The sequence below is a fragment of the Saccostrea echinata genome, unplaced genomic scaffold (assembly GCF_033153115.1).
Source record: "Saccostrea echinata isolate AGI-Se365-2 ecotype Australia unplaced genomic scaffold, CSIRO_AGI_Sech_v1 ptg000054l, whole genome shotgun sequence".
Classification (NCBI taxonomy): domain Eukaryota; kingdom Metazoa; phylum Mollusca; class Bivalvia; order Ostreida; family Ostreidae; genus Saccostrea; species Saccostrea echinata.
In genome coordinates, this window is record NW_026889803.1 from 31,095,674 (window position 1) to 31,123,129 (window position 27,456).

General features: G+C 32.9%; 2 protein-coding genes across 2 annotated transcripts in view; one reads left to right on the plus strand and one right to left on the minus strand.

The window, feature by feature from the left end:
• The window catches only part of LOC133206309 (ATP-dependent RNA helicase DDX1-like), a 214,382-nt gene that overhangs the window by 27,950 nt on the left and 158,976 nt on the right, over nucleotides 1-27,456 (minus strand). The window lies entirely within an intron of this gene.
• On the plus strand, nucleotides 23,221-25,582 carry LOC133206030 (G-protein coupled receptor 183-like). Its single transcript, XM_061341937.1, has 2 exons — nucleotides 23,221-23,918; nucleotides 24,112-25,582. Exon 2 carries the CDS (start codon nucleotides 24,323-24,325, stop codon nucleotides 25,424-25,426), a length of 1,104 nt encoding a protein of 367 aa, XP_061197921.1. The 5' UTR covers nucleotides 23,221-23,918; nucleotides 24,112-24,322; the 3' UTR covers nucleotides 25,427-25,582.

The window sequence follows — 27,456 nt, forward strand, 5'->3', positions numbered from 1 at the left end:
GTTAAGCGCTTGAAGCGTCTCGAGCGGTTCTTACGTTTTGTTAACTCGGACCTCTGATCGGTTGTTCCTGGTCTGTGGAACACTGTCTCGGAGAAATTTCTTTCTTTGAGTCTTGTTGAGTTCATTTCTTTTTATCATGTAGAGTTACGCTATTTTGAGAGAATAAGACAATGTACGATTTATTGTTGGCCGTAATTAATTAGCGATAATTAATTCGTTCAATTATGTAAATCACACTTCACCAGACTACACGCGATAGACCGGACGCAATACATAGCGCTCCGGATTTCTTGTTCACAACTGTTTATAAACTCCAAATTAAACATGTAACATTGTAAATATTTAGTGTTTGGTAGTTTAGTAGTAGTGCTAGTTGTTTTTGCTTCTCTATTTCCTTTGTTTTTATGACTTCTTAACTTTTTTCTTTGTCCTGAGGAAGGGACAGGTTGTCCCAAAAATTTGACAATTATTATTGTTCGTGTCGTTGGTCATTTTTAGTGCTTTATACATATATATATATATATATATATATATATATATATATATATATATATATATATATATATATATATATTATACAATTAATTACCCCTTATGAGGTCAACATGGTAAAATAAGGACCCTCAACCTGGCCCACAAGGTGACCTGACCTGACCGAGGCCAGCGGCCGAGGTCAGGTCAGGTCAGCTAGTGAATCAGGTCGAGGGTCCTTATTTCACCATGTTGAACTCATAAGGGGTAATCAATTGTTTTATTATACCGATATAAGTTAAGGCAATTTTTGTAAGCTTAATTACTAAAATAATCAATTACATGTATTAGACCTACGAACTGTTATCAGTGTTCCATCAGGATCGGGATTCGCTAGTGAAGTTGTATTCTTATCGGCTGCCAGTCTTGTAAGTTTTTGCACCACCGATTTATTAAAACACTCTGTGATTGTCAGTAACATTGCATTTTTATAAATTCACAGATACCATTCCCGACTACAATGACAATCTGGTGCAGACTTTTACTGTACAAGAGAGCCGAGTCTGCGTTCGTTGAATTTGACATTGTATTGTAACGAAAGTTAATTTCAATGAAAACGATAAATGTTATGATGCATCTTCGTGTTCCGTAACCTAAAAATACTATACATATTTTTATAACGGCAATTTTTGTAATGTACAATCATTACTGTATGCATATTTTTTTTTTAATTTGAATGGAATTTGGATTAACAGGTCATTTTTAGCGGTCATTAATTTTATTGACTGGTCATTATACCCCACGTGCAATGATTCCTAGGTCATTATTGCTGTAAACGGTACTTTTTGGAGTCATTATTGAGTTTAAAAGCCTTCTAACAAGCCAATCAGATTTGAGTATTCTTAATAGAGGTATAATAAATATATATATTCAGAGTAAAGCACAATTGAAAATGTTTAAAAAATCTTGTCTCACAAGTTAAATCATGCAATTCTATATCCAACTACAAAACATTGAAATTTTTTTTATTACATTTTCTGGTTGTTAATTATTTTCACACTGTGAAAATAACAAGTTTGTGAAAATATTTCTTTTAAATATAATTACAGTATCCCCCCTTGAAAATTAATAAAGTGTTTTATCAATTTTAGAGTGTCATTATAAAGAGACATTTCTCTTTACTATTTACCAAGGAAAAAATTGCTGGTAACGTTTTGGAATTTTAAATCTCCATGAAACCTGATTTTTGGAGAAACTTTAATATTTTGTGTCTGTTTATGACACAGGTTATTTTCCCACTTATTAAATTCAATGCTTATCAAAAATGCTTTAGATCATCCTTTCTGAAAAGCATAAAGATAAACGATACTTTATTACTTAATGACAACCTTTAAATGCAGGTATTCTGTTTCTGTTTGCTATAAACTTATATCACTGTCATTATAAAAGTTAAGATCACTGAAAGAAAGTACTAATTTAAAACCAGAAGTTCTGTAAGCACTGAGCTCAAAATGATACCCCCGCTCCAATATGAGTAAAATAATAAAGTCCTTTTCTTGTTACGGTGAACCTCAAATATGTCTGGTCAAAATGTGAAATCAGAGGTGCCTAATAGCACTTATATGTAAAGAAATAAAGAATCTGTGAAAGTCTCGTAAAATTTTATTCAGTGGTATAATTGGAGAAGTTGCGGATAAGAGATGGGTACCCCCATTATTATAGAAAGAATGGCAGTGCCCATGTTTTGCTATGGGAAAACCTAAATTTGTGTCCAATCAAAATTTTAAGAAGGTGCAAAATGGCACTACGCAGTAAAGATCCTGTGAAAGTCTCATTAATTTTAGTTTATTGTATAGGATGAATTACAGATAAGAGATGAGTACTCCAAATATTGTAGAAAGAATGCCAGTGTCCATGTTTTGCTATGGGAAAAAAATCATATCAAACTAGCTCTTACATCATTGTAGTATTCAATCCCTTTAAGGACATTGGCAAGTCAAGGTTTTCCGGAGAAAAAAGGTTTAATACATGGGTTTTTTCACTTATGAAATAGTGATTGAGAGTGATCTCCCGTGTAGAATTCTCTAAGCGGTGAAAACCAATAAAGCATATGTTTACAGAGGTAAACAAAAGCACATGTACTTCCTTCAACGGGTAGAATCATCTATACAGCAAGAAAGAAAATTAGTAATGGCTTTGTTGTGAATTGTATTCAGGGGACCAAGATCCAACAGGTTGTCATTTACCATAGTTATGCTCAGTATGCTGGGAAGGGCAAAGATGTGACATACGCTGAAAGGTAGACCGACTGAGATCAGTTCTCAGGTTGTATGAAGGAAGCAGCATTTAGTAACTACGAATAAAATTTGAAATAAATCCATGCCAATATTTTATGACAATGTGTTTCAATCAATTCAGTCAATTACATGATAGAATCAATCAACGAGTCTGACTCTCTTGACCATTATGAATAATATGTAATTATAGCTGTTAAGGGAAGTAACTCAGAAATAAAGATCGGTGCCGGTATGTTCTTGTCCTGTTTCTATATATACGTTTTCAGCCAAAATATCTAGAAGTCATAGGAAATGAAGATACAATAATGTATATAATACAAGAACTATATGAAATAAGTGGGTTTTTGAAAAATATTATGGTGAAAAATTATGTAGCTCCCTTTTATCAACATTTTACATAGGAAATGCATTGAGAATTGCAAAAACACTGATTTGACAAAATCTAAAAAAGAAGGTTGGCTTGGTAGGTTAAACAATCCAGAATATAGCCTGTTTAGTACAATTAAACCTACTCAAGAGTTCTTGAAAAATTCTATACTATAACCAGGAACCTTGCCAATGTCCTTAAAATTAGTTCATTTCACACGATAATCTCTTAATACCCAACCCAACAATATCTCATAAAATATTTCACTGAGCCCAATTGCAACTTTCAATATATTTCACTTCTGACAAAACTTTATCAGCCCATCCAAACTTGTACAAAACTGCACAATAAAGCCATTTAATTCAGAAATTTACAAGGAAGCTAAACTAGAAAAGTGAATAGTCTCATTTTTCATTGAGAAGCAAATCATTCTGTAGCACTGACAGGTCATTGTTTCATTTTCATCACTTACAAAATCATACTGAGAGATACTGGTGAAAGTCCGGAATGATACAGCATCATATGACATTAGGACATGATAGGCAAGGTTGATGACCATGCTCAATTGCAGAAAATTTGAAAAATATATTCATTTACTTACAGAGATCAAATCTGTTTTTTAATAGTTTTATTTCATGAGATTTAAAAACAAATAATTTAAATACAGGTGACTCTCAATGGCTCGAACTCCGATCTCTCGAAGTTCTCGATCTCTCGAAGTGAACCTCCGGTCCCGTTTTTTTCCTCTATATAACTAAGCAAATTCACTTCCAATCTCTCAAACTTCCAATCTCTTGAAGTTCTCTATCTCTCGAACCAAGACCTGGGTCCCGTTACACACATTTCATTGTTTTTTACTCTCTATCTCTCGAAGTTTTGATTGCGCGTGTGTACAAGCCACTCAAACGTAAAATTAATGCAGCTTGGACTTAAGATAACAGTGAACGCCTGGGGCTGGCATGGAGGTGTTAATTGGGTGTTTACATAGATGACACTATACCTGTGAGCATCCGATTGTTGATATAAATAATTAATTGGTTATAATTGGTAAATTATAAACGAATTGCTTCACAACTTATTTTGCCTTGACAGCGAGACGAAAATTTTTAGAAAATAATTGAAGAGGCGTGTCAATAATTTTCCATAGATTATGAAATTTTATTATGGTGTACATAATCCCAGTATGACAAACACTGCACAAGAAATCCTATCTCAAGAATTAAATACCGATTTAATACGAGAAATCTGGTAAAGGACCTGATCAAGCCCGGGGGGTAGCCACACTGACGATTGCTATTTAGGTTTTTGTAATCATGAAATGAGAACAAATAGATATTGAAACTTAAAGAGATCGTTTTATTTATTCAGAATACGATCATTGTTGTTGAAATCAAGTGAATTACCTGTAAAATACGAATGAAAACGTGCATGATATAATCAAAATACACTTCCGGTATTTATAATAGTAGAACAATGATGATCGGAACTGAAAATTCCGGATTTTATTCACTTTCTATCTCTCGAACCCCTCGATCTCTCGAACTTTTCTTGCGGTCCCTTGAACTTCGAGACATCTCGAGTCACCTATAGTTTAGAGTATATTCTGACTATTCTAACATTTGCTTACTTTCCAAGTTCACAATCATTAATTGCATCCAGACAACAATTCTTCACTTTTGTTACTTTTTCAATGAGCATGCCTCAAAATCCACTTAAATGCAAAAGTATTTTTGATACTTTCTAACAATTGCTGATATACTATGTAACATAAGTCGATCTACAACTTTTCTCTTTCATATATATATAAAGTTCACTGTAAGAGCACAAGTATAGCTTTTTTTAAAAAGCTTTGCCGTCTTTAGCAATAACCTTAAACAGTAAACTGACATACACCTATCAAGCCGTGTTATTTTTGAGCAGTTCTTTTTTGTATTTCTCCATCAGCTTTTTACAGACATAAGCCCTACCACTGATGGCAACTTCTCATGCCTTTCCGACAAGTGGTAAAACAGTGATTTTCCAAGTTTGTCAAAAAGGCCTGAGAAGACGGGACTGACCCTACCATGTGAAAGACAGACAAAACAAAATAAAAAAAAAACACAAATGTTTGCATGAAAAAAAAGAGCATTCCTGTTATACCATGAAAATACATATAGAAACCCTTTTTAATAATTGCTATGAAAATTTCAAAAGTGTCATTTTCATTTATTGCAATTTTCTTTTGTTTGTCTTGTCAAATTTTTTTTAAGAATGAAAATCATGAAAAATTGTTAAGTCATATGAAAATTAGATCACCAGAAAATTATCTCCCTTACCATGAACAAACAGCATTTCAGGAAAATTTTCATATCATGCATTTTCTACCAATCACACGGTGTAGTACCTAAACGGTTCCTATCAGAACAAAAAAGCGTTCATTGTTTCTATTCGTAAATTTTACAGCTGCTAGCTGAAATAAATATGTTGGAGGAACTTGTAACAAGAGGTAAAATTGTCAGAAAGTGACCCCAAATCGATTAAGTCTCAGAAAAATTTTTGTGCACGGAACAAGTAAGGGATTTCTTTAAATGATGCCAGGTGTATTTTGTAGAACAACCTTCTAAAAATTTAAATAAAGTAAAATTTCCGAAGCATGTACCCATTCACAAGTCAATATACTCCAAGTTTCCATGCTTCTTTTCATCATTTATAGGTTAGTTTGAGTTCATTTTGGTATGTAAAGATGTGTTAATCTACAATAATTCGTAGATATGATAATTTTTTATAATAAAGTGTATTTTGAAAGAGATTTTTGGACAAAACACGATCTTCTTATGTTACTGTTGCTATCAGAATGTTGGTAATGTATGCACCGGCTATAAACTGAAAATAATGCACCGGCTGCTATTTGAAATATGATTTGTTTTTCAATCAAGAAAGAGAAAATTAAAAATCTTAGGGCTGCACAGGCCTAAAAAATATATTTAAAACATCCAAAGAGCACATGGAATACAATGTCTCCATGTACAATTGACATTCATCAACTTATTAACTCGAATTTGTTGTGTTCTGCCACGTAGAGCTGATCTTCGAAAAACATCACTATACAAAATCAAAAAGAAAGCTATACGAAGGAAACGTAAGTTTAAATTAAATTAAAGAACTTTACCATCAGTACTTCAAAAGCTTTGGAAAGCTTTCAAAAACTAGTTGTTTTTTTTTTTTAATTTTCTAGCCTATATGTATACTTAGACCTAAATAATATCTAGTAAATTTTCAGTATAACCTTTGACGGTAGTGCTTTGGAACTCTGTAGCATCAGAAAATACAATTAACACGCATTATTCAAACCATCGGATCTTGAATGGAAAGGATGTCCGATTCCCCCTTTTGGATGATTTTCTGGATTATTAAATTTATACAGATAGAAGAGACAATCACCCCCATCCCCCCAACCCCCGGGGCTCGAAAGGAGGAGGTTTTTCAGATGGACAAGTCTTCCACTTTTTTGCTTGCTAATGTTCTTAAATTTACTTCTATTTCTCTCTCTGTCTCTTTTGAGTGGGCTTGGACCCCCCCCCCCCCCCTTCCCCTTCTCCCCTTTTGTAGATTCAAACATGAAAAAGACTAATATTCTATCCAGTAAGTAATATACATGTATATGTACATTTGAAGGAAAGAGCATTAAAATTATTAACAGACATACTGGTATGTTGTCTTTTTTGGAAATGAAAGGGGGGGGGGGTTAATTGCGTCAAATTCTACCTTCGTTCTCATTTTCAATGCATGTACATATTTTTGGACATTGGGAATGTTTGACCATATTGTATGATCTGGCCTTCAATTTTTGAATAGTGTTTGGAGCAGGTCCATTCTAAAGAAACTATTTACCACTGATCATTTGGATAAAAGTTTACATCCAACCAAAAAACCATGAGAGGTCCTTTATTTATGAATCTGGCTAACAATTTTATTGTGTGCTGGATACTTAGTGAATGTACAGGGTATTTACAAACAACACAGTCTATTACATTTACAGTGAGCCTTCAGATATCCGGACGCCAGATATCCGGACGCTTCAGTTTCCGGACGATGTTTCACGGGAACAGAATTTTTCAATGTTATTTTGTCTCGTTTATCCGGAATTCCGCGTTCCGTATCCGGACGGTCTTTTTTCACCACAAAATGAATTTTTACGTTACATTTTGGTTCATTTATCCTGACGGTCCTTTCGTAATTGGTATGTCAACTCTGCTAAAATTTCCTAATAAGGGTATTAATTGTTGTAAAAACACTTGCCTGGCTGTTTGTTTTAAAAGATGATCACCTGCGACCTGTTATCAATGGCTTGCGGCAAGGTTAATTATAGGTACGCACGAAACTCTCGCTTCTCAAACATGTATTTGATACGTATTAATTAAGGAAAATAATTTTATAAGTCTATAATTTTTCGTAGTCGGCAAATATATTTCTTTTACTGCTAGTAACATGGTTTTATGTATTGCTACGTATAGACATGACATCGGAGTTTTTCTTTATGCACAGTATTTTGTCCGCAAACCGGATTCTGTGATTTGGTGACATTTATAAAATCACTTTCATTATTACACAATCGTTAATTAATGCGATCTTGCTTGGGATGATAATGATAAACATACGTATATATGTGCAGTTAATTTCACATTTAATGATAGGCCTATAGCATTGATGGGCGTTCATATTAAATAAGACTCGTGCGACAGTTTTTTTCTCTACCGGTTCTACAGACACTTGGCTAGGAGAAGTTGATTCATAGACACTGGGAAGTAGAAATAATTAATGTTTTGACATAAACGACGTTTCATCCAATGACAATGTACTTTTTTATTTTATTTAAACAAGTACTGAGTACTGATGTATATTAAAGTATATAAACAATAAAACAAATTTACTATTGCCAATGATATTACATGCCATATGAATAAAATCAAGGCAATTCAGGTATCCGGACGCTTCACATATCCGGACAAATTGACTGGGAACCAAAGCGTCCGGATAAATGAGGCTCCACTGTAGTCATTTCATATATGTGTTGATATATAAATGAACAAAATTGTCATTAAAGGATCGAAAGCAAGCTAGCTAGATAATATAAAGTCAAATATTAAAAAGAATATAAATGAACATTTCAAATATAGTTTTCTAAACTACTGTATAATAGATGTTAATTAAGCATTTAAAGAAAATTTGAAAACTTAGGACATTTCCAATAGAAACCGGTGTTGTTGTCTAATAGTAGCCGTAACATAAATTTCTCCGGATAAAAAAGCTTTTGTTCTTAAGAAACTGATTAAAATGGGTAATTCTATGAAATAATCAATACTTTTTACAAATATACACAGATCTGTTGATTCATTTTTATCAAATATTTGAACATTTCGACGCCAATTAGACATATTTCTTATGTGTATGTAAATGTGCTCGAGGCTTTCGACAGTTTTCATCCTATACCTCAACAATCCTTTTATTCTTTAAAAATTTTGAGATATATGTTAGTTTTAAAAGGTATGTTACTTTCCGTAAGGGTGAAATACTAAGCAACTGAACTTCAATAATTGAATTATTGACCATTTTGTTGAGCCTGCGAAGAAAAATACTTACCATTTTGTCCATTTTTTTCCAGTAGAAACTGCACAATTTTCGGATAGCAGTAATATACGTGCATTTTTTCCGATAGCAACCGTTTAGGTACTACACCGTGAATCACAAAAAAGACGAAGTGCATAGTCTAAAGACTGAAAAAAACTACAACTCTGTATATCGTCTTCCAAGGAAGATGGTAGTAATTATGTCTGTCAGAAAAAGTGGTCATTTAGAGCCATATGTTACATCATTTTAAAATAAAGTTATATCAGCTGACAAGATTTGATGAATCTAGGTTTCTCATTTTGTTTGATCATGAGATGATTGGAACATGTATTCTTGGTCACATGCTGTGTAAGATATGGTCTTGACAATTGATCTGTCTATAATTTCCAAAATGAGAACACTGTGACCACTTTTGGATTGCAACAGCTTATGTATCTACTTACGTATGTACTGGAAGGTTTAATTGACAATTCTAGGCAAGGCATCACAAACTGTTTCAATCTTGACCTTTTAACTAGTTATTTTGTTTAAGGTCTCTGCAAAGTGCAAACCCTTTCCCCAAGGGGGAAACTTCTCTACACATAATTTCTAAAGTATAGTTTTTTACTTGCAGCCTTCCACAGGCAATTGTTGGCATCCCAACATGAGTGAAAAATTCTTGAAGGTGTGTAAAGAAAACAAATACCAATCATTTACCCTCATGGGATATAGTATTAGCCAGTTGATCCAAGGGAGGAATCAGCTCAAGAAAAGGATTTTACACAGCAACCTGTGTTGACTTTGACATTGGATCAAGGTCACTGCACATATTTTGCTGAAGGACATTCTATGGGTGAAGATGAGCGAGATCGGGCCAAGAAGAGAGAAGAAATGTTTTGTACAATGATTTCACAAAGAGACCTGTTTTAGACCTTCTTGATCTGTTTTTCTAAAATTTGTTTCAAGGTCACTGCAGACTCTTTACCCATGGGTTTTCTCTTAGATAAGTGAAGTATGAGTTAGACTGGAAAAAAGAAGAAAAGAAAATATATACTCCTGACAACTATTATATCCGATGGACGGACTGATCACTGAAAGGCACCTGCAGAGCTGGGACTAAAAAACTATCATTACAGAAAATAATGTCCATCTAGAATTCATTTTTTTTGGTAACTTACAGTACTGTTATCAGCTTATCTGTGGGTGTGCATACAATTTTTTTCACACGATAACACTCGTTTTTCTATTTGTCTGAACACCTACTGTTTGTCGTTAACCAAAACATTGACTTAACATCTGTAAACATGATTCTTCAATTCTGGCTTGTTTTCAGCATAAATGTACCTGTCATGAACTTTTAATGGTGTAGGCCTTTTCTTTCATGAATTTCCAATCATTACCCCTACAAAGCCTTACAAAAGTCATGCACATTTCACACCCTCCTCCTTAGTAATCAATTATCTATACATACAGTCAAACCTGTATTAAGAGACCTTCCAACGGAGAAAGGAAAAAAGGTCACATATGACAGGTGGTTTCTTAATACAGGTTGCTTATTTTCCGCAGTGATCAAGTGCACAATGTTGAAAGTACATGTATTATACAATTAAAGTATGTGGAATTTATATTTTTATCATGTATTGTATATTCTCACTTGTATTATGTATTGCATATTTTTGATTTGCTCAACTGTAAATGCTTGCATATTATGGGGAATATTATTAGGTACAATCGTAATGTTTAGTAATAAAATTTGCGCTTGATCCGTCCAGGAGTCATTTTGAAAATTGGAAAATTTTGAACCACAGAAAATATACAGATTTCTTTACACACAATGAAAAAAGCTGTAGATTTTTTTTTTTTTTTTTTTTTACATGATAGCCTAGTTTATAACTTCGTATGTTCTGCACATTATTAAGAATTGAAACTGTATCATGATTTTCGTTATGAATTTGTTAACAAATAAAATTATATTAATGAATAAAAATTTATTTAACCTAAATAATTTTTGTCATTACTAATTATTACTCTAATTGCCTGTTTGTCACCAGTCACTTCAATTATAATAACACCTGGTATGCGTGTTAGCTAGCGTGTGTTTATATAACCCGACGGTGACACAATCCACTTAAATAAACATCTAGGATTTAGTTACTTGTAAATTAAAAGTTAAACAAAAAAATTACAATTTTTAAAGCCAAATGTCCATTAGGCCCTTAAAGTATGAAACGATACTCATCGGGATCAACCTCGAACGTCACTTTCAAAATGGCGATCGAACTTTGGAGAGAAAAAACGTGAATGTTTATGCATTCAATTTTAATGTTTATTCAATAAATATCAAATTGTAAGTAAAAGTATTTATTTTTGAATTGTTGTTTTACTTGTTAAACTCGCTATATATAATTATTAAATGATATAAACACTTGTATGTAGATGTTGGAACCCAAAAACGTAGCATGCTCGACCGAAATCGAAAGTAAGGAATCGGAAATTACAGAGTCGTTAAATCAAGGTAAACTTGCCTGAAATAACTAAAAATGGTCGCAAAAATCATGGTCGCTGGTCGTGTCAGACAGGTGGTCGTTTAATGCAGGTAAAATATACAGGGAAAAGCCTAGGGAGGGATTTTTACGGTCACATATGAGAGTGAGTCGCTTAATACAGTGGGTCGCTATGGCAGTTTTGACTGTATCTGTTATGACCTATTAGAACAATAATGTCCAAAATTAATATCATTTTACAGTACTTATACACCTATTAGTTTTCTTTACATAACAAAACTACACAAAGAATTATCTAACATGTACATAAATGATCAGTTCAATGACCAAGCTCTTGGTTTATAATTTTTTAGTGTCAAGGACTTCAGGTGCGAGACAGTAACGTAGGTGTGTAACCATGCTAATTCACTTTGTTCCAGGCCTATTACATATATACCATTGATGTAATTTTTTAAGGAATCACTGTCTAGTTTTTTGGGTACGCTAGGGCATAAATGGCAGTTGGAAACATGGGATAATTTGCATAACAGGTAACGCCCATTATGCAGAAATTATCGAAACTATGTAAAACTCTGATTGCCCATTGTGGCCCCACACAACCCCCAGGGTCATGTTTTGAACACGCAAACTTGAATCTATACTACCTGACAATGCTTCCACCTAAATATGACTGATCATGGATTTGCTGTTCTTGAGATGATTTTTGAAATTTTTTCCTATATATACCCATGTAAAACTTTGTTACCCATAGTGGCTCCACTCCATCCCCGGGGTCACGGTTTGAATAAACTTGAATCTACAGAGTCATGATTTAAATAAACTTAATCTACACTATGTCAGGAAGTTTTCACAAAATAATTTTTTATCCTTTCTGACCAAGTGATTCCAAAGAAGATTTTTAATTGACCCCACCCAATTTTCACTATTTCTTAATTATTTCCCCTTGAAAGAAAGTGTGGCCCTTCATTTGAACAAACTTGAACCCCCTTCTCCCAAGATTACTCTGTACCAAGTTTGGTTGAAATAGGTCCAGTGATCCTAGAGAAGAAAATGACAATATGAAAAGTTAACGATGATAACAATGCTGACAACGGACAATTTTTGATCAGAATAGCTTACTTGAGCCTTTGGCTCAGGTGAGCTAAAAATTTGCTAAAATGGCTATAGAGTTTTTACAGGTGACTGATTTTTCTTCTGCTAAAATGTTCTATAAATTTTCCACTAATTAAAAAATGTCCATTCAAACCTTCTGCATTTTCAGTAAAATGTCCTTCACTCTTGCAGCTATTGGAGAATGAATACATAAACCACATAACAAACTACACAATACTAACAAAGAAAGAAAAACATATCTTATTGATTATGGCCTAAGTAAACCTCACTTGCTTTGTGCCTTAATGAATTTAATAAAGCAGTTTAAAATATTTTGAATGACAAGAAAATTGGACAATACCATGGTCAGTTAAAATATCAGATGAAATTACCACATTTTTCTTTTAAATTATACTTAGCACTCATTCTCTTAGGAGCATGACTACTGGGCACTGACAAGGGTATTTATGTATTATTTTTACAGTAGAAATAATTATATAAAGTAGGTTTAAGTATGTTATATATTATATTATTGATATTTCTACAAGTTATTGCCAAGATCAAAGATGTGCCAAAGCCATAATTCTCCAATAAATTACGAACCTCATCAAAAAACTATCAGATCAGAAACACATATAAAACTTGTAAAGGAGAATTAAGGGGATGAAGGACACATGGTCACATGACTGTTTAACTACGTCATAGTCTCCATTTATATAAGTGCAAAACGTGTAAAGCATCAGTTCTTGCATAAATTTTTGACAATTCTTTTACTTTAATTACCATCTTATGTATATATATATTTAAAAAAGTTTTACATTCTTGTTAACATTAACAAATTATGAAAAAGATTGATCCACTCCTCTGTTTCCCTAAACTGCACGTCCAACAAGTCAGTGACTTCAGTACAGCAAGATCATACTTGGTGAATACAGGGGTGGTATTTTTATGTTAAAACAGGTCATAATCAGTATATAATGAAATGTTTTGAGAAATGGGGAATTTGCATGGCTGATGACGGAAATCTTATGTAGGTATATCTTATTTCGCTTATTCAGCTTATGTGTGATGTCATGATAGTTGTTTTTTCCCATACTTGAGAAATGTTAACATGAAACGTGTTTGTCCTGCTTATGTCCTCTTTAATGTCCTGTGCAATATTAAGGTCAGCTTCACCCTTCGAAATTTTTACAGTTAATCAATAATTTGAAGGACTTGCATTTTAAATTAAATTTAAAAAATATTAAACGATAGAATTTTTTGTTGTTTCAGTCGTCTTAAAAAGTATGTAATTTTCCCTACCCAGATGCAGTGTGATAGAAGAAACTTGCTTTTTCGAATTTTAAACCCTATTCATATTCTGAAATATTTTAAAAGATACATGTCCACTAACATATTTTTATATATATGCTTAAAAAATCCCATTGTGGACAGAGTAATGGGCCCGGAAACATGGAGAATTAAAACTCCACTTAAATACTGTACGGCATAGTATATGTCAATCAATATCTCAAAAATAAGATAAGAAACCTAATGATATAACTGATTTAAGATATGTGGGACATACTTCAATAGAAATATACAAAATATAAAAAAAATTGAATGACAAAGTATTTTTTCAGCTCAAGGTCCTTCTTCCCCTTAAAGGGGGAGGAAATAAGCACCTCCTTCAAATTTACCTGGTCTTAGAACCCCTGTCAATCATCTGAAATTAAGCCTGGGATTGGATACTTGGATTTGATTGACATTTAGTATTCTGCCATTGGTATATCTTGTGTACCTTGTCTGGAGCTTGTACCGACCATCGAATTTACATTCAGGCTTTTGATGCCTACCGCAAATGCCAACGTGATAAAGAAGCAATCAAGGCATTTTTTTAAATTCATAAGAATATGCCATAAATATAATCATTTTGTCAAATAATTAAATAAATGATAAGAAAAATCATGCTTATATATTAAAATTGTAATTTAAAAAGGGGGATTTTATTTCACGATTACAATCGATAATTCTAATTTGTCAAAACATAATTTAACTGACGTACTTTTATTCTACCTTAAGAAAATATACCGACCCACATTTGAAATATCATGGAATTAAATAAAATTATTTTTTTAAAACAAGTATGACAACATTGTAATATTGCTCAAGTGAAACTTTATAAGACAAATATGTTTCGCTTTTCTTCAAGACATGGTGACGAATTTACAGTATAATAACCAGTTTTAGAAGAGAAAATATTCGGATTATAACATCTTGCTTTGCATATAATATTTGAAATTATGAATCCCGAAGGAAAAAAGTACAATGCAGATGATTCAATTCCCGTTTTGCCTACAGCTGTCGGGGGAATCACCCCCGGTCCAAAGCCCTGGCCATTTTTACAGACAATGCGTCATGGAAAAATCACGTAGGAATTTAATCTTCTAAAAATATTTATTTAGTTAATTATATTTCTACACAATTTAGCCTCCAAACAGCGTTTTTGAGTTTTATTATTTCTGAGAGACTTATTTATGACCCACTTTCTTCTTTCATATAAATTGCGTACACGACGTGCAATTTGAATTACTTCCCTTTGTGTCGCCAACTTACAACGACAAATTTTGGTCCTATAATATTCGTTATAACATATGAAATTAATTTACAAACATACAGTATAATTGAAATTGTCAAATTATTAAAAAAGATTATTTTTAAAAGAAAGAATTTGAGTAGGATACTGTCCGCAACAAAAACATTTCGCATGCTTTATTTCAGAATTTTACGGTCAACATTTCAATTGAACTACACAAGAAAAACAATGACTTCATTTTACTATGTCGTAGTAAAACGTATACAGGTAATACATTCAGGTAACATCCTGTGTATAAAGGTAGGTATACACAAGCTAGCGTCGTTCCCTCGGGGCTTCTCACCCGCTTCAATTAAGCTCCACCCCACACCAAACTTACCTGAGGAAAACCGACCGGTTGAAAACCTCAGCCTTTAAATATATGACTTTAGAATGTAATACATATTTAGACTATGTTGTTGTCTAGTCTTCTGCCATCTACGTTGTATATTGTGTAAAACAGCTGAACATATGACTGTATTTTTAATAGCTAAATGGACTGTTCCACGGACGTCCCCAACATTTTTTAAACTCTGTGAATTTACTGTTAAAGCAATTAAATCGTCAACAGCTTTTGTAATCATAAGAATTAATTAATATATGTTGCAATCAAAGTTATAAATAACTAGAAAACTGACCAGTCAGCAAGGGCCCCGTCGAGGGGTAGAAACATAAGGGTGCAGCTTACAGAATGAGAATTTTAATTGATTACAAAAATTTAAAAATATATGAAGAAGAAGAATATGCAATAACAACTGTATTTATTAAATTTCAAGATAATTCCTTAATATCCAACAACCTGTAAAGAGTATCCCTGTATTTACATAAGGTAGTAAAAAACATCATATCTATAATAACTCATTTAAATGTATAAACAAGAATAAAGCATGTGTTTTATAAAATGCCAGCCTTCTGTGAACGCAAATATCACCCAGGCTTGATCTTAACTTCAAAACAAACATCAGTTGCATGCAGACAAAGGTTAATTTATCTTAAAGTGACAAATAAAGATAAGCCTGGAAAATTTTCTGCCCCAGACAAGATAATTAATCCTAGGGGATTAATTGTACTACTCTCTCATCCTTTTCTTCCAAGTTTACTGTAAGAACTTTTTCAGTAATGATAGAATGAATTTATTATCGGACTACCTATTAAAATTAATAGTATTCTTGAATTTACATATGGCAGCAAAAAAAAAAAAAAAAAAAAAAGAGTAAATAAATAAATTAAATAAATAAATAAAAACAAAAAAAATAAAAAAAAACATATCTTTTATGTATATCTTGTTTTAAGAATTCAATAAAATCATAACTCATTGTGTATTTTACCAAAATAAAGTATGAACATTATTTAAATCCACATTTCAGAGAATGTAAACATCATTCAGAATTACCTTTACTTCAAAACAAACTTCATTTGCAGACAGATGTGTTAATTAATCTCAATTTGACAGAAACAGATAATGCTTTGGATTTTCTTCAAGAGGAAAGTTAATTAATCCCATGGGACTAGTTGCAGCTTTCATAGTTTACAATAGGAACATTCTCAGCAGTGATCTCTTTCTTTGCCCTGGCATTCATTCTAATGTAAAGTTAAGGAATCTACCCCACCACCTCAGCTCCAAACTGGATGACACAGAGAATCAAACTTAGCATCAAAATATATCTTACTGCCTCTTCAACCAACATACCAAATTTGAACTTAATTGGTCAACTACAAAAAAAAGTTATTAGAAAAAAACAGAAAATTTGTGGATGGAAGAATGGCAGATGGACAGACAGACAGACAGACAGATGGACAGACAGACAGACAGACAGAGTGATTACGTAAGGTTAATGTACGAGTAGCGCTCCATTCCTTAAAAGTAATGGAGCCGAAGCCCCGAAGGGGCCGAGGCCCATTGCTTTTAAGGAATGGAGCGCTACAAGTATATTAACCTGCATAAAATCCACCTTTTTAAATGTTTGTATTTATTGTTTGTTAATATATAATAAAGAATATTTATATGATTCACTGTAAATATACATTACATATTAGTAGTATTCAATTTATATTTAATTTATATATATAGAGAGAAAGTAAGGCGAAAAAACTGTACTGAAGTTATTCTAATCCTGTGTCACTCGACAGCTTCGATAGCACAGTGAAATGAGTACCCGACTCCGAAAGTGAGGGTACCAGGTTCGATTCTCAACAGTGGCACATTTATTTTCTTTATGTGAAAATAAACTTGATAAAATTTTCTAAGTTCTTTCCTCGGTAGAGGCACGGAAAGAAGGATAAGAACATAACAAATTCCGTTTTCAATGTAATTTGCAACTCTCCATTTCTGAAAAATAATGGAGCGCTCAAACAAAAGAGTGATGTCACAGGTGGATTTTACTATAGGGCACCCACAAATCCTTGCGGGGCCCTAATTACAGGATATTTGGAATCCTATACAAGCTCTAATTGACTGCATTCCTTTGCAATTGATACACAAGTAAACAAAGAAGTTGACCCTCTGGTGTTACATGGAACAGCCAAATCACGAAATAGTGACCTAATTAATTGTCATGAATGATGCAGAATAACCTCTATGGACTCGAAATGTTGTTTGAAATATAAAAGCCTAGGCTAATGCCTCGGCTTTTATATTTCAAAACAACATTTCTCAACCTTGGATGTTATCTTGCAACATTCACGAAAATGCGAACTTTATTTCTTAAATATGTCATTGTATGTTTCATTGATTGAAAAGCACACTGCATAATAAATCCATACATGCAGTAGGCTTGAAAAACCAGTTCTGACCAGTTTACTGGCATTTACTGATTGATGAAGGAACTGGTTTTCATTATAAAGGAGAGAGTCTTCAGTGGAAGCATGATTTAAGGGCCCTGAATGATTTTGTGACTTTTCAATTCTACACAGGCTGTCATTTAGACTACTATATCATAATTATATCCTGTATACATGCAGGTTATCATACTATTTTGAAATTTGATATTCTATAAGGTAATTCTTTTAATTAAGAAATACAATATGATTGCCCTATCATTTCAAAATGTGGGCAGAGCTATTACCTGTAATTCAAAAGTATCATTCAGCCAACCTTTAACCTTTACAGCACTTAAATGAAAAACTCTTCCAATATTTACCAACTAATTATAAAAAAGAAACTTACAAATGTCAAAACCAGCTGACTTTTATTAATGAAAGGTTTTTTTTTTATTATCAGTATTATTTCAGACCATTTAGAAGAGATCAATAAATATTTACATTAGCTTATTTTGTACAAACTATTTACTCTGTATTGCTTCTGTTTCACCTCTTTGTAAGTAGGCGAATGGCTGCATTTCGTTTCTGGAATTTTTAAAAAAATACTCAACTTTTCATTTTCGACATTTTATAGTTTTCATTTCTGACATTTCACAGTTTTCATTTCCGACGTTTATCATAAAGCACTTTCCCGACAATGAAAACAGAATTGAAGACTTTATTTTAAAGAATAAACCAAGAACAAATCATTGATATCCAACATAAATTCAGCACAGTCACTGACATATAATTCAGTAGACATTATTCAATTTAGTTAACAAAAATTGCAAACTCTTTTAATTAACTCAAACAAAACTTTTAATTAGACTTAGAGCTGCATGGACAGTGTATTGTAATATTTTTATTTGAAAAATGTGGTTTGAAATAAGTGTAATCTTTATATTTTGTTAAAATTTTATTTCCACCTACTTAGTTAACATTAAATTGCTGGAAAGGTACCTCTAAATTTTCTGGAAATGTAAAAATATACGTCAGTAATGTAAATAAAAATTGTCGGATATGCAGTGCAAAATTCTGGAAATGAATGCAGCTGGGGAAATTTACTATGGGGCAAATTCAAAAAAGACAGCATCATCTCTTAAATACAACTGTGTCTGGGAAATTTAAAATGGGGCAAAATTGTTTGCAAGTGTTATAGGGCAAAAATAATCCTGTATACAGTATCCTTATGATCAAAATTACTTTAAACTTGGAATATGCAACATGGATAACATTGAGTTTTACAAATTCAGGGAATGTAAAGCCAGAGTGCCAGTACATGTAACTACTCTCAAGAAAATTTGTATCTGTTCTTATATTTATAAAAAGATTCATCTAAAAAATAATAATAATAAAAAAAAAAATAAATAAAGATACAAAATCAGGAAATCAAAAGTCATTGTCATGGGGGATGTTAATTAGTTTAAAATTGTTGGTGCAATCAAAATTCTTGATGTATACCTTAATGTTCTTTTATTGTGAAAGAACTTCCGAATGAAGTAAACACAAAGATGTTGTGCAAGATATGTTCATAGAAATCAAAATGCAAAACACAAAAAACAAAAGGATTAATGAGCAAATAAACTGAGAAATGAAAGACAGGCATGAAAAATCCAGATCACAAGTTCTCCTTTTTTACAGCAAATTCAGAAATTATAGCCTCAAATGTATTCAGTTCATCTAAGAGTGTTATCCAAAATGAACAAACAGTTAACTTTCGAGTAAACATTATGGACTACTTGGGTGGAATTCAACAGAATTTCTATAATTAGACATTGGTTATCTTCTTGTTTCTTAATGAAGTCCTAAATTCTCACAAAGAAAAAATATACACCATAGTTTTCTCTTTTTGGAACAGAGGTCATAACCCGTTGGTGCCGTACTCCAGATCATGAACTAGGTTGAAAACCCAACCCCCCCCTTCCCAAAGTTGTCCACAAATCAGGGAATAAAAAGCCAACAACTTTATTTTTCATTCTTACAAAGTTCAATCAAGTTCAGCACCTAACGATGCATCTAGTAATACAATATCAGCTGACCGACTAACAACCTCCGAGTCTCCATTAACAAATACGTGGTTTCATCTGAAGTGACTGGGTGCATCGTATGATGGCCTTAACAAGATATAGACACCACATAGTCTAAATGACTTTGTTCATGAACAAAATGGCACAATGTCAGTCTCCATCAGATGCTGGATGAAACAAGACGAAGGCAGAGAGAACAGGTAATGACAATGGTTTTCAGAACCATTACATTGACTTGATTTAGGTAATTACTGCTATATTACAAAGAGCTTTTTTGTCTGCTAATTGACTGACACATTCGACTTGTATGACATTAGAGAAGATTCTACCTATTAAATGACATGATGTGAATGATAAAGCATCATCAGCTTATCCATTTACATTTGATTTTTTTTTTACTTTGTCATATATTATGCTGTTTTATAACACATTGATGCTCACAGGTCACAATGCTCACCTGCACTTTTTTTTCTTTTACCATTAAGATTTAAACTTCAAATATTGTATATACTCTATAATAAATCTGAAACACACTAAGCTTTTTTCTTTGTATTTTCAACATCATATTAATTTGTTGAAAAACTTGATTTTTAATTTATGAATACAAAGATGTAAAGAGAGGATTTTTTTAAGGATCCCCCCCCCCAAAAAAAGGCCATGGGCCACATCACTCACCTGAGCATAATTGCTAAGAAGAAGCAGAAATCAGTTCAATATTGAAAAGTTTTTGTGGGAGGGGGAACAAACTTAAATTTACACTACCCAAGGATGCTTCCATGTCAATATTACTAATCATGGCTTTGCTGTCTTAGAGCAGAAGAATTTTAAAGGTTTTCCCCCTAATATATTCCTTTGTAAAACTCTGATCCTTCATTGTTGCCCCACCCTACCCTACCTAAATTTGAACAAATTTAAATCTACACTAATGAGGATGCTTCTAAATAATATGACTAATCACGGCTTTGCTGTTCTTGAGCAGCAGATTTTTTCAAGATGATTCCCATATATTCTTATGCAAAACTCTGACCCTCTGATGTGACCCACCTCAACCCCTGTGGGGACAAACTTAAATTTACGCTACCTCAGGATGTTTCCATATCAATATTACTAATCATGGCTTTGCTGTTCTTGAGCAGGAGATTTTTTCAAAATGATTCCTATACATTCTTATGTAAAACTTTGACCCTCTGTGGTCCCTTTCCAATCCCTGAGGGGTCATTATAATAATTTGAACAAACTTGATTCTACAATACCTAAGGTTGCTTCTGTATAAATATGACTAATAATGGCTTAGTTAATCTTGAGAAGAAGATTCTTAGAGATATTTTCTACATAACGTGTATGATCAGGTACTTAAAAGGGATATATAGGTTTTCCTTTTACTCAAGATATTACCTAAAACTTTGGCCCCAGTGTTGTGCCTGCACCCAACCCCCAGGGGTCAAGATTTGAACAAATTTAAATCTACACTATGTGAAGATACTTCTATATTAATATGACAAATAATATCTTAGCTGTTCTTGAGAAGAAGATTTTTAAAGATATTTCCTATACATTCCTATGGTAAACTATAACCCCCTGTTGTTGCCCTGCCCTTCCCCATGGGGATATGATTGGAACAAACTTGAATCTACACTACCTGAGGATACTTCTGTTATAATAATATGACTAATCATAGCTTTACTGTTCTCACGAGAAGATTTTTAAAGACATTTCCTATATGTTCCTTTGTAAACCTTTGACCATTTCTTGTTGCCTGGCCCTACCCCTTGGGGATATGACATGAACAAATTTGAAGCTTTCACATAAGTTTCATCTTTTTTTGCCCAGTGGTTCTTAAGAAGATTTTTAAAAGATGCCACCAAATTTTCACGAATTCTTAATTATCTCCCCTTTAAAGAGGGCACGGCACTTCCTGTGAACAAACTTACATTCCCTTTGACTAAGCATATATTAGGGTTTGGTTAAAATTGACCCAGTGATTCTTGAGAAGAAGTTGAAAATGTGAAAAGTTTACAGACGATAGACGGATGTCAGCCACTCTTTGATCAGAAAAGCTCACTTGAGCTTTCGGCTCAGGTGAGCTAAAAATTAATAAAGAACTTAAAAGTTTTAAACTGGTACCTTCTTGGATGACATTCATCTCATGGTCAAAATTAACTTTTACTTTACAAAGTAAATTGGTTTTAATATATTGAAGGATGTATTTATACCCCTGCTTTTTAAGCCAGGGGTATAACAGTGTACATTAAGTATTATATTTAGCACATACGATATTTGGCGGAAATTAATTTTTGAACAAGTTAGCAGAGATTTGATTAGAAATAGCACATTTCTTAATGTTGTTATTCATGTGTATAAGTGCAAGACATTTAGTGAATTTAAGCATTTAGTTGCTTTCCATCAAGGTACTAAAAAGAATACACAGCCAAATGTAATATGTAATAAGAAGAATTTGCTTCAAAACAGTAAAGAGAAAGGAGAATTCGTAGAACTTTTTTTTTTTTTAACACGAGTGGAAGAAAGATAACCAATTTTATGTTCATTTAATAGCTCTAGACAAAGTTTCATGCTGGGCAGATTACTTTGAAACAATACAAAACGATAATGAATTTCCAACAAACTCCCACAGAGCAAATGTACTAGGTCAAAAAAAAGAAATTACTCGTCTTCGGGAAGCCTGATTTAAAGACAATGAAAATAGCTGTAAAAGAAATTGAATAACACGTTTGATGTATCTTTTTGTAGAACACCAAAACAACATCAAAATTTGTATTATAATGCATTCTGACAGTTTAATGTTTAAAAACATATTATTTGTCATTCATAGCATTCATAAAATACATGTATTCTTAACGGTATCAAAACTTTCCCGATAAAAAATCCATTTATCTGGCCAGAAACACATATTCATTTTAATTTCAGAACCTTGATTCATGTTCAGAGTGAAACAGGGTAAATCTAATGTTATTAATAAAGGCACATAAATATGCCATATTTCACAACTTTGTTTTTTGCCATAATTACACCAGTTAATTCGCTATTTCTAATAATCCCCTTTTCCTTCACAATAAATCAAACTGACATATTGATCCCAGAAAAAAACTTAATCTGTACAATATCAAGAGTAAGAAGGTTGTATACAAATAAAAAATATCCTTGACAAGTACCACCTACCAATTCTACTGCAGTGACAGGAGAGTGCTAAAAAGGGGAGGTAACTTTGACTTGTCCATCATTGAATTTACATGCTATGCTTCCCATCACAGAAACACCTGTCAATCAATACTTGGTAAATACTCCCAATCTCTTTCAAGGCAGTCAGCGATCAATTATAAATCTGTTCTCTCACTGCAAAAGTCATTCATTGGAGAAGCAACTTTTGTTCTGTTGTCATTGTAGTGCACTGCTCAGAACTTTATTAACTTGTCAACTTGTGAAAAAAAAATTCTCTCGATTAACAAGGAAAATTTGGTATTTTCACAAAGCTTAATTTTCGCAAACTTAATTTCAAGGATTTCTGCAATTACTTGTGATGTGTTAAAATATTAACTGTGATTTTAATTATCATCTAACGACACAAAAAAACTACAGTTACCTTACACACAAAGGAAGCCTATTATTCAATTACCACCCAACGCTAACCCAAAGAGATTTTAGTGACAACTAACACGGCTTATTTAATGAAGGAAATTATTTTTTTACGACCCTTCCCTACATCGTAACTTTTTGCAAGACATGACTCAAGTACATATTTTATTGAATCTACTCCACTTCTGACATCAGCAGCAACTAAAATTCCATGTTTTACACTCCGAAAGACTGACGTATGAGGGTATTAAAACTGGTCTACAACTGGTGGAAACATTTACGACAAGAAAGCAACGTTTTATTTATTTTTGTCGAAAATTTATTTCACATGTTACAGAGGGAGTAAAAAAGAAACCTGAAAACCCATATATTCTAAAATAGTTGTAGACACAGCTTGCAGGTACATAGGGATCTAATCTACAGCATCACAATTCAGAGAACTATAAAAGGGATTAATTCAGCTTGTTTAATTGAACTATTGCCACTAGATATCCGGTGCTGGATGCAGTAAAAATGGAGAAAACATCTCAATAAAAGACACTGAAAAACTAAGGCTGGAATATAAAGCAGGTGGGTAATCACGTGAAATTCTAATGTAAAATTATCACCATCCCTAAATCAATTTTTCTCTGAAAAACTCTATCAGCATGCATTAATGTTAGCAGAAGACAATTAACAATTTGTGTCTGCATGCTTACTGATGCAAGGTGTATTTTAGCTTCAAATAGATAAATTCACTAAAGCCTTTTTTCTTTCCTTCCAGAAAAGGTCGCTAAATTAAAGACGGGCAATCTTCACTGATCAGAGTGCCCTGTGGAAGAAATGACAATGTAGTTATGAAATCAATACTAGCCATGATTAATCTGTAGTCCACAATTTGGAGAGTGAGCATTGAAATTCCTGTGAAAAGAATTGGAAAAAAAAGTTCATCTTATAAAGAAGCTCAGAAGAAAAGAAATTAGTTCATTCCAAGAATGAAGATGACAAATTCTTCAAAAATGCCCAATCTGACATCCTCCTCTGAAGCTCAAATGCCATCATCTGAACAAAATTATGAACCCCGGGTTTCAGGAGCGGAATCCGAGTTGAAATTGCTGGAACTTCTGTTTCAGGTGTATCTTCCACCTGTTCTCATCATCCTAGGAACTGTTAGCAATTGTCTGACCATCTTCGTAATGAAAAGGAAAAACATCCGCCAGTGTTCCATTAGTTTTTACATTACAGCCTATGCCTGTAGCTCACTGCTTATGCTTTACCTCTTTCTGGGAACAGAGTGGATCACTAAAATCTTCAACCAAAAATCTTTGGATGAAAAAGCAGACTGGCTTTGTCGTGTATGGCAATTCATCAGCAGAGTTATCTCCTATTCGGGAATTTGGTTTGTGGTGGCCATGATGGTTGACCGCTTCGTTGTTATATGGCATCCCAAACAATTCTCTTCCCTGTGCACAATCTTCATGGCCAAATTTGTAGCCATTATCATTTTTGTTGGTTTAGTGGTCATAAGCATTCATGCCATGTGGACTTTTGAACTCATGCACAACTCTGGTTGTTATCCTTACCACCGAGAAAATGACATCCATTCCTTGATCTGGCCGTGGGTGGCCGCAAGCTTCTACTCCTATATTCCACTAGCACTGATCTTCATCTTCAATGTGTTGATTTTCACTGGAATTTGCTTGAAAAGACCTTTTAAGGCTCATCAGACACGGGAGCATCACTCCTTGCTTTTTACATATACAACACTGGGCACCTCCATGTTTTACTTTCTTCTTGTGATGCCTGCGACCATTATCAATGTTGTGGACATGACATACCCACCATCATGGCTACATGACTATGAACTCATGATACAACTGACAAAGGCCCGTTTTACTGCTCACTACATGGCTTGGCTCAACACGACCATCATCTTTTTCATGTGTTTATTTTTCTCGCGGACATTTCGTTTGGAATTGTGGGATATGCTGTGCTCAGTTTGTTGTAGACATCGCCGAAGAATATATGAACTTCAGTCTGGGTCCCAAAGTACCCATCTTAATGAAACAGACTCTTGTAATGAAACAACACCTCTTTAGCAAGTTGTAAGTAACTAAAAGGAATCTTAAAGTAAGCTTATGGTAAAAATATTTTCAAATTATGTGAAAGTTTACTTTTTATATTTTTGAGCTTTTGTTTTTGTTGATTTATTACCCAACTTCATTGATTGTTGATGTGAAACTTACAACCAATGAATAAACAATATTTTCTAAGTGATGCCGACTGCTTTATTTTGTCCAAATTACTTTAAAATACTTCCTGAGATTTAAAATAACAATTCTTAAAATATCTGGGGTTTTTTCATGTTTTCATGAACACAATGAGCCTATATATAGCCTCCTTCCTTGATGCTGATTCACTAACCATTCAACAAATAACAATGTCAGTGTCAATTTTACCGACTTAATCTTGTAAGATGATACAGAATCTGTATATCTACTTGACTTGTGAAGATGTCATATCTTATGACATATCCTGCAAATAATGTATAAAAAAAAAATCAGGTGTGCAATAGACAGGATGTCTATTTTAGGCTTATAGAACTTTATTTGCAATTTACTAATAATTTGTAACAAAATTCCCTTCAACAACCAAGCTGTTGGGCAATAGCAGACACCTGTGACCATATAATCTATTTACATAATAATATTATCAAACTAAGTTCCAAATGAAAATTTTTATACAATAATTTGAAAAATGATGAATTTCAGACCCAATCCAAAAATTAAATTCTACTCACATGCTATATTTTATTTTAGAAAATCTTGATTCAAGGCCATTGATTAACAATATAGAATTCATGACTGAAACACAGAATCAATATATCATTTATATTTATATATTTGCCATTAACAGCACATCATTAGCCCAACAATCCCTTATCAAATGCATATAATTAGGATTGAAAGAGCCCTTTGTGACATTTCCATGATTAATTTTCCTGCATGAAAAAAATTCTGTTATTTACAGTGCTATAACTTTATCTGATAAACTACTTCCACAGGGGTCTTTTCATTAAGTCAATTATTCTGCATGAGTGTGTTAGCAAATCCTGGAAAAAATCTGATTTTCAAGAGAGAAATTTCCATTAAATATGAAATATAATGGTAGTCAAGACTGTATTAATTCCATTGAAAATCTTGAAAACAGCTCAAATTCAAACCTTAAGGTTAAGAGCAATATTATTTTTCTTTTTTTAAATTCAAATCAATTTGTACTGTAATTAAATTACAGAACTGCCAAAAACAAGTAAAACATTAGAGTACAAAGAGAGACTATACTATTTTTGAATATGGAGTAGATTTGCTCTTGGGGGCAATTGATAAAATTTTGAACTTTATCATTCAGCAGTATTCAATTAGGCTCAATGGCTATCTGTCATCAGACAAGCAAAAGTAAAATTTTGCTTGCCCTCAAACACTGACCCCCCACAAACTAAAATGATTCCAAAGTAATTTTAACATCAGACTGATCATAGCATGTCTATTTATAATGTGTTTTTTTCTCCATTTTGTAATTTAGTTACCGAGTGCTGGTTTCTAGGATTTTATGAAATCCAAATAAAGCAAAACAAAAACTATACATATGGGTAACATACCCAGCAGCTTTTAAGAACTACTCTTAGGTAGCCATGAATTAAATCATTATTCAACAACTATAATCAAAAGCATTATAATATTCTACATGATACAATTTCAAAAATTATCTGACAATCCAAGGGTGTCAAGAAGACAACTGAATCAGGAAGTTGATGCTAGCACGAAAATCAAAACACTAAAGAAACCAGCTCACAGTGAGTTCCGTGTATTTTCTTTACGATAAAGGCATATGGGTAATTAAAGTTCACTTCCATGACTTTTATCTTGAAGCAAGGAAAATTTTTTTACCAATTAAATTTTCAGAAAGATTCAATAGTAAGTTCATCAATATAGGTCATTTATTAAACCACTAACAATACACATTATTTGCAGCATCTTTACCAAGGATTATCTCTCATTAAATGCATCATCCATGCAAGTTTGGTCCAGACTGTATGGCACACAGTAACTTGGGAATGGATCTGGTCTCA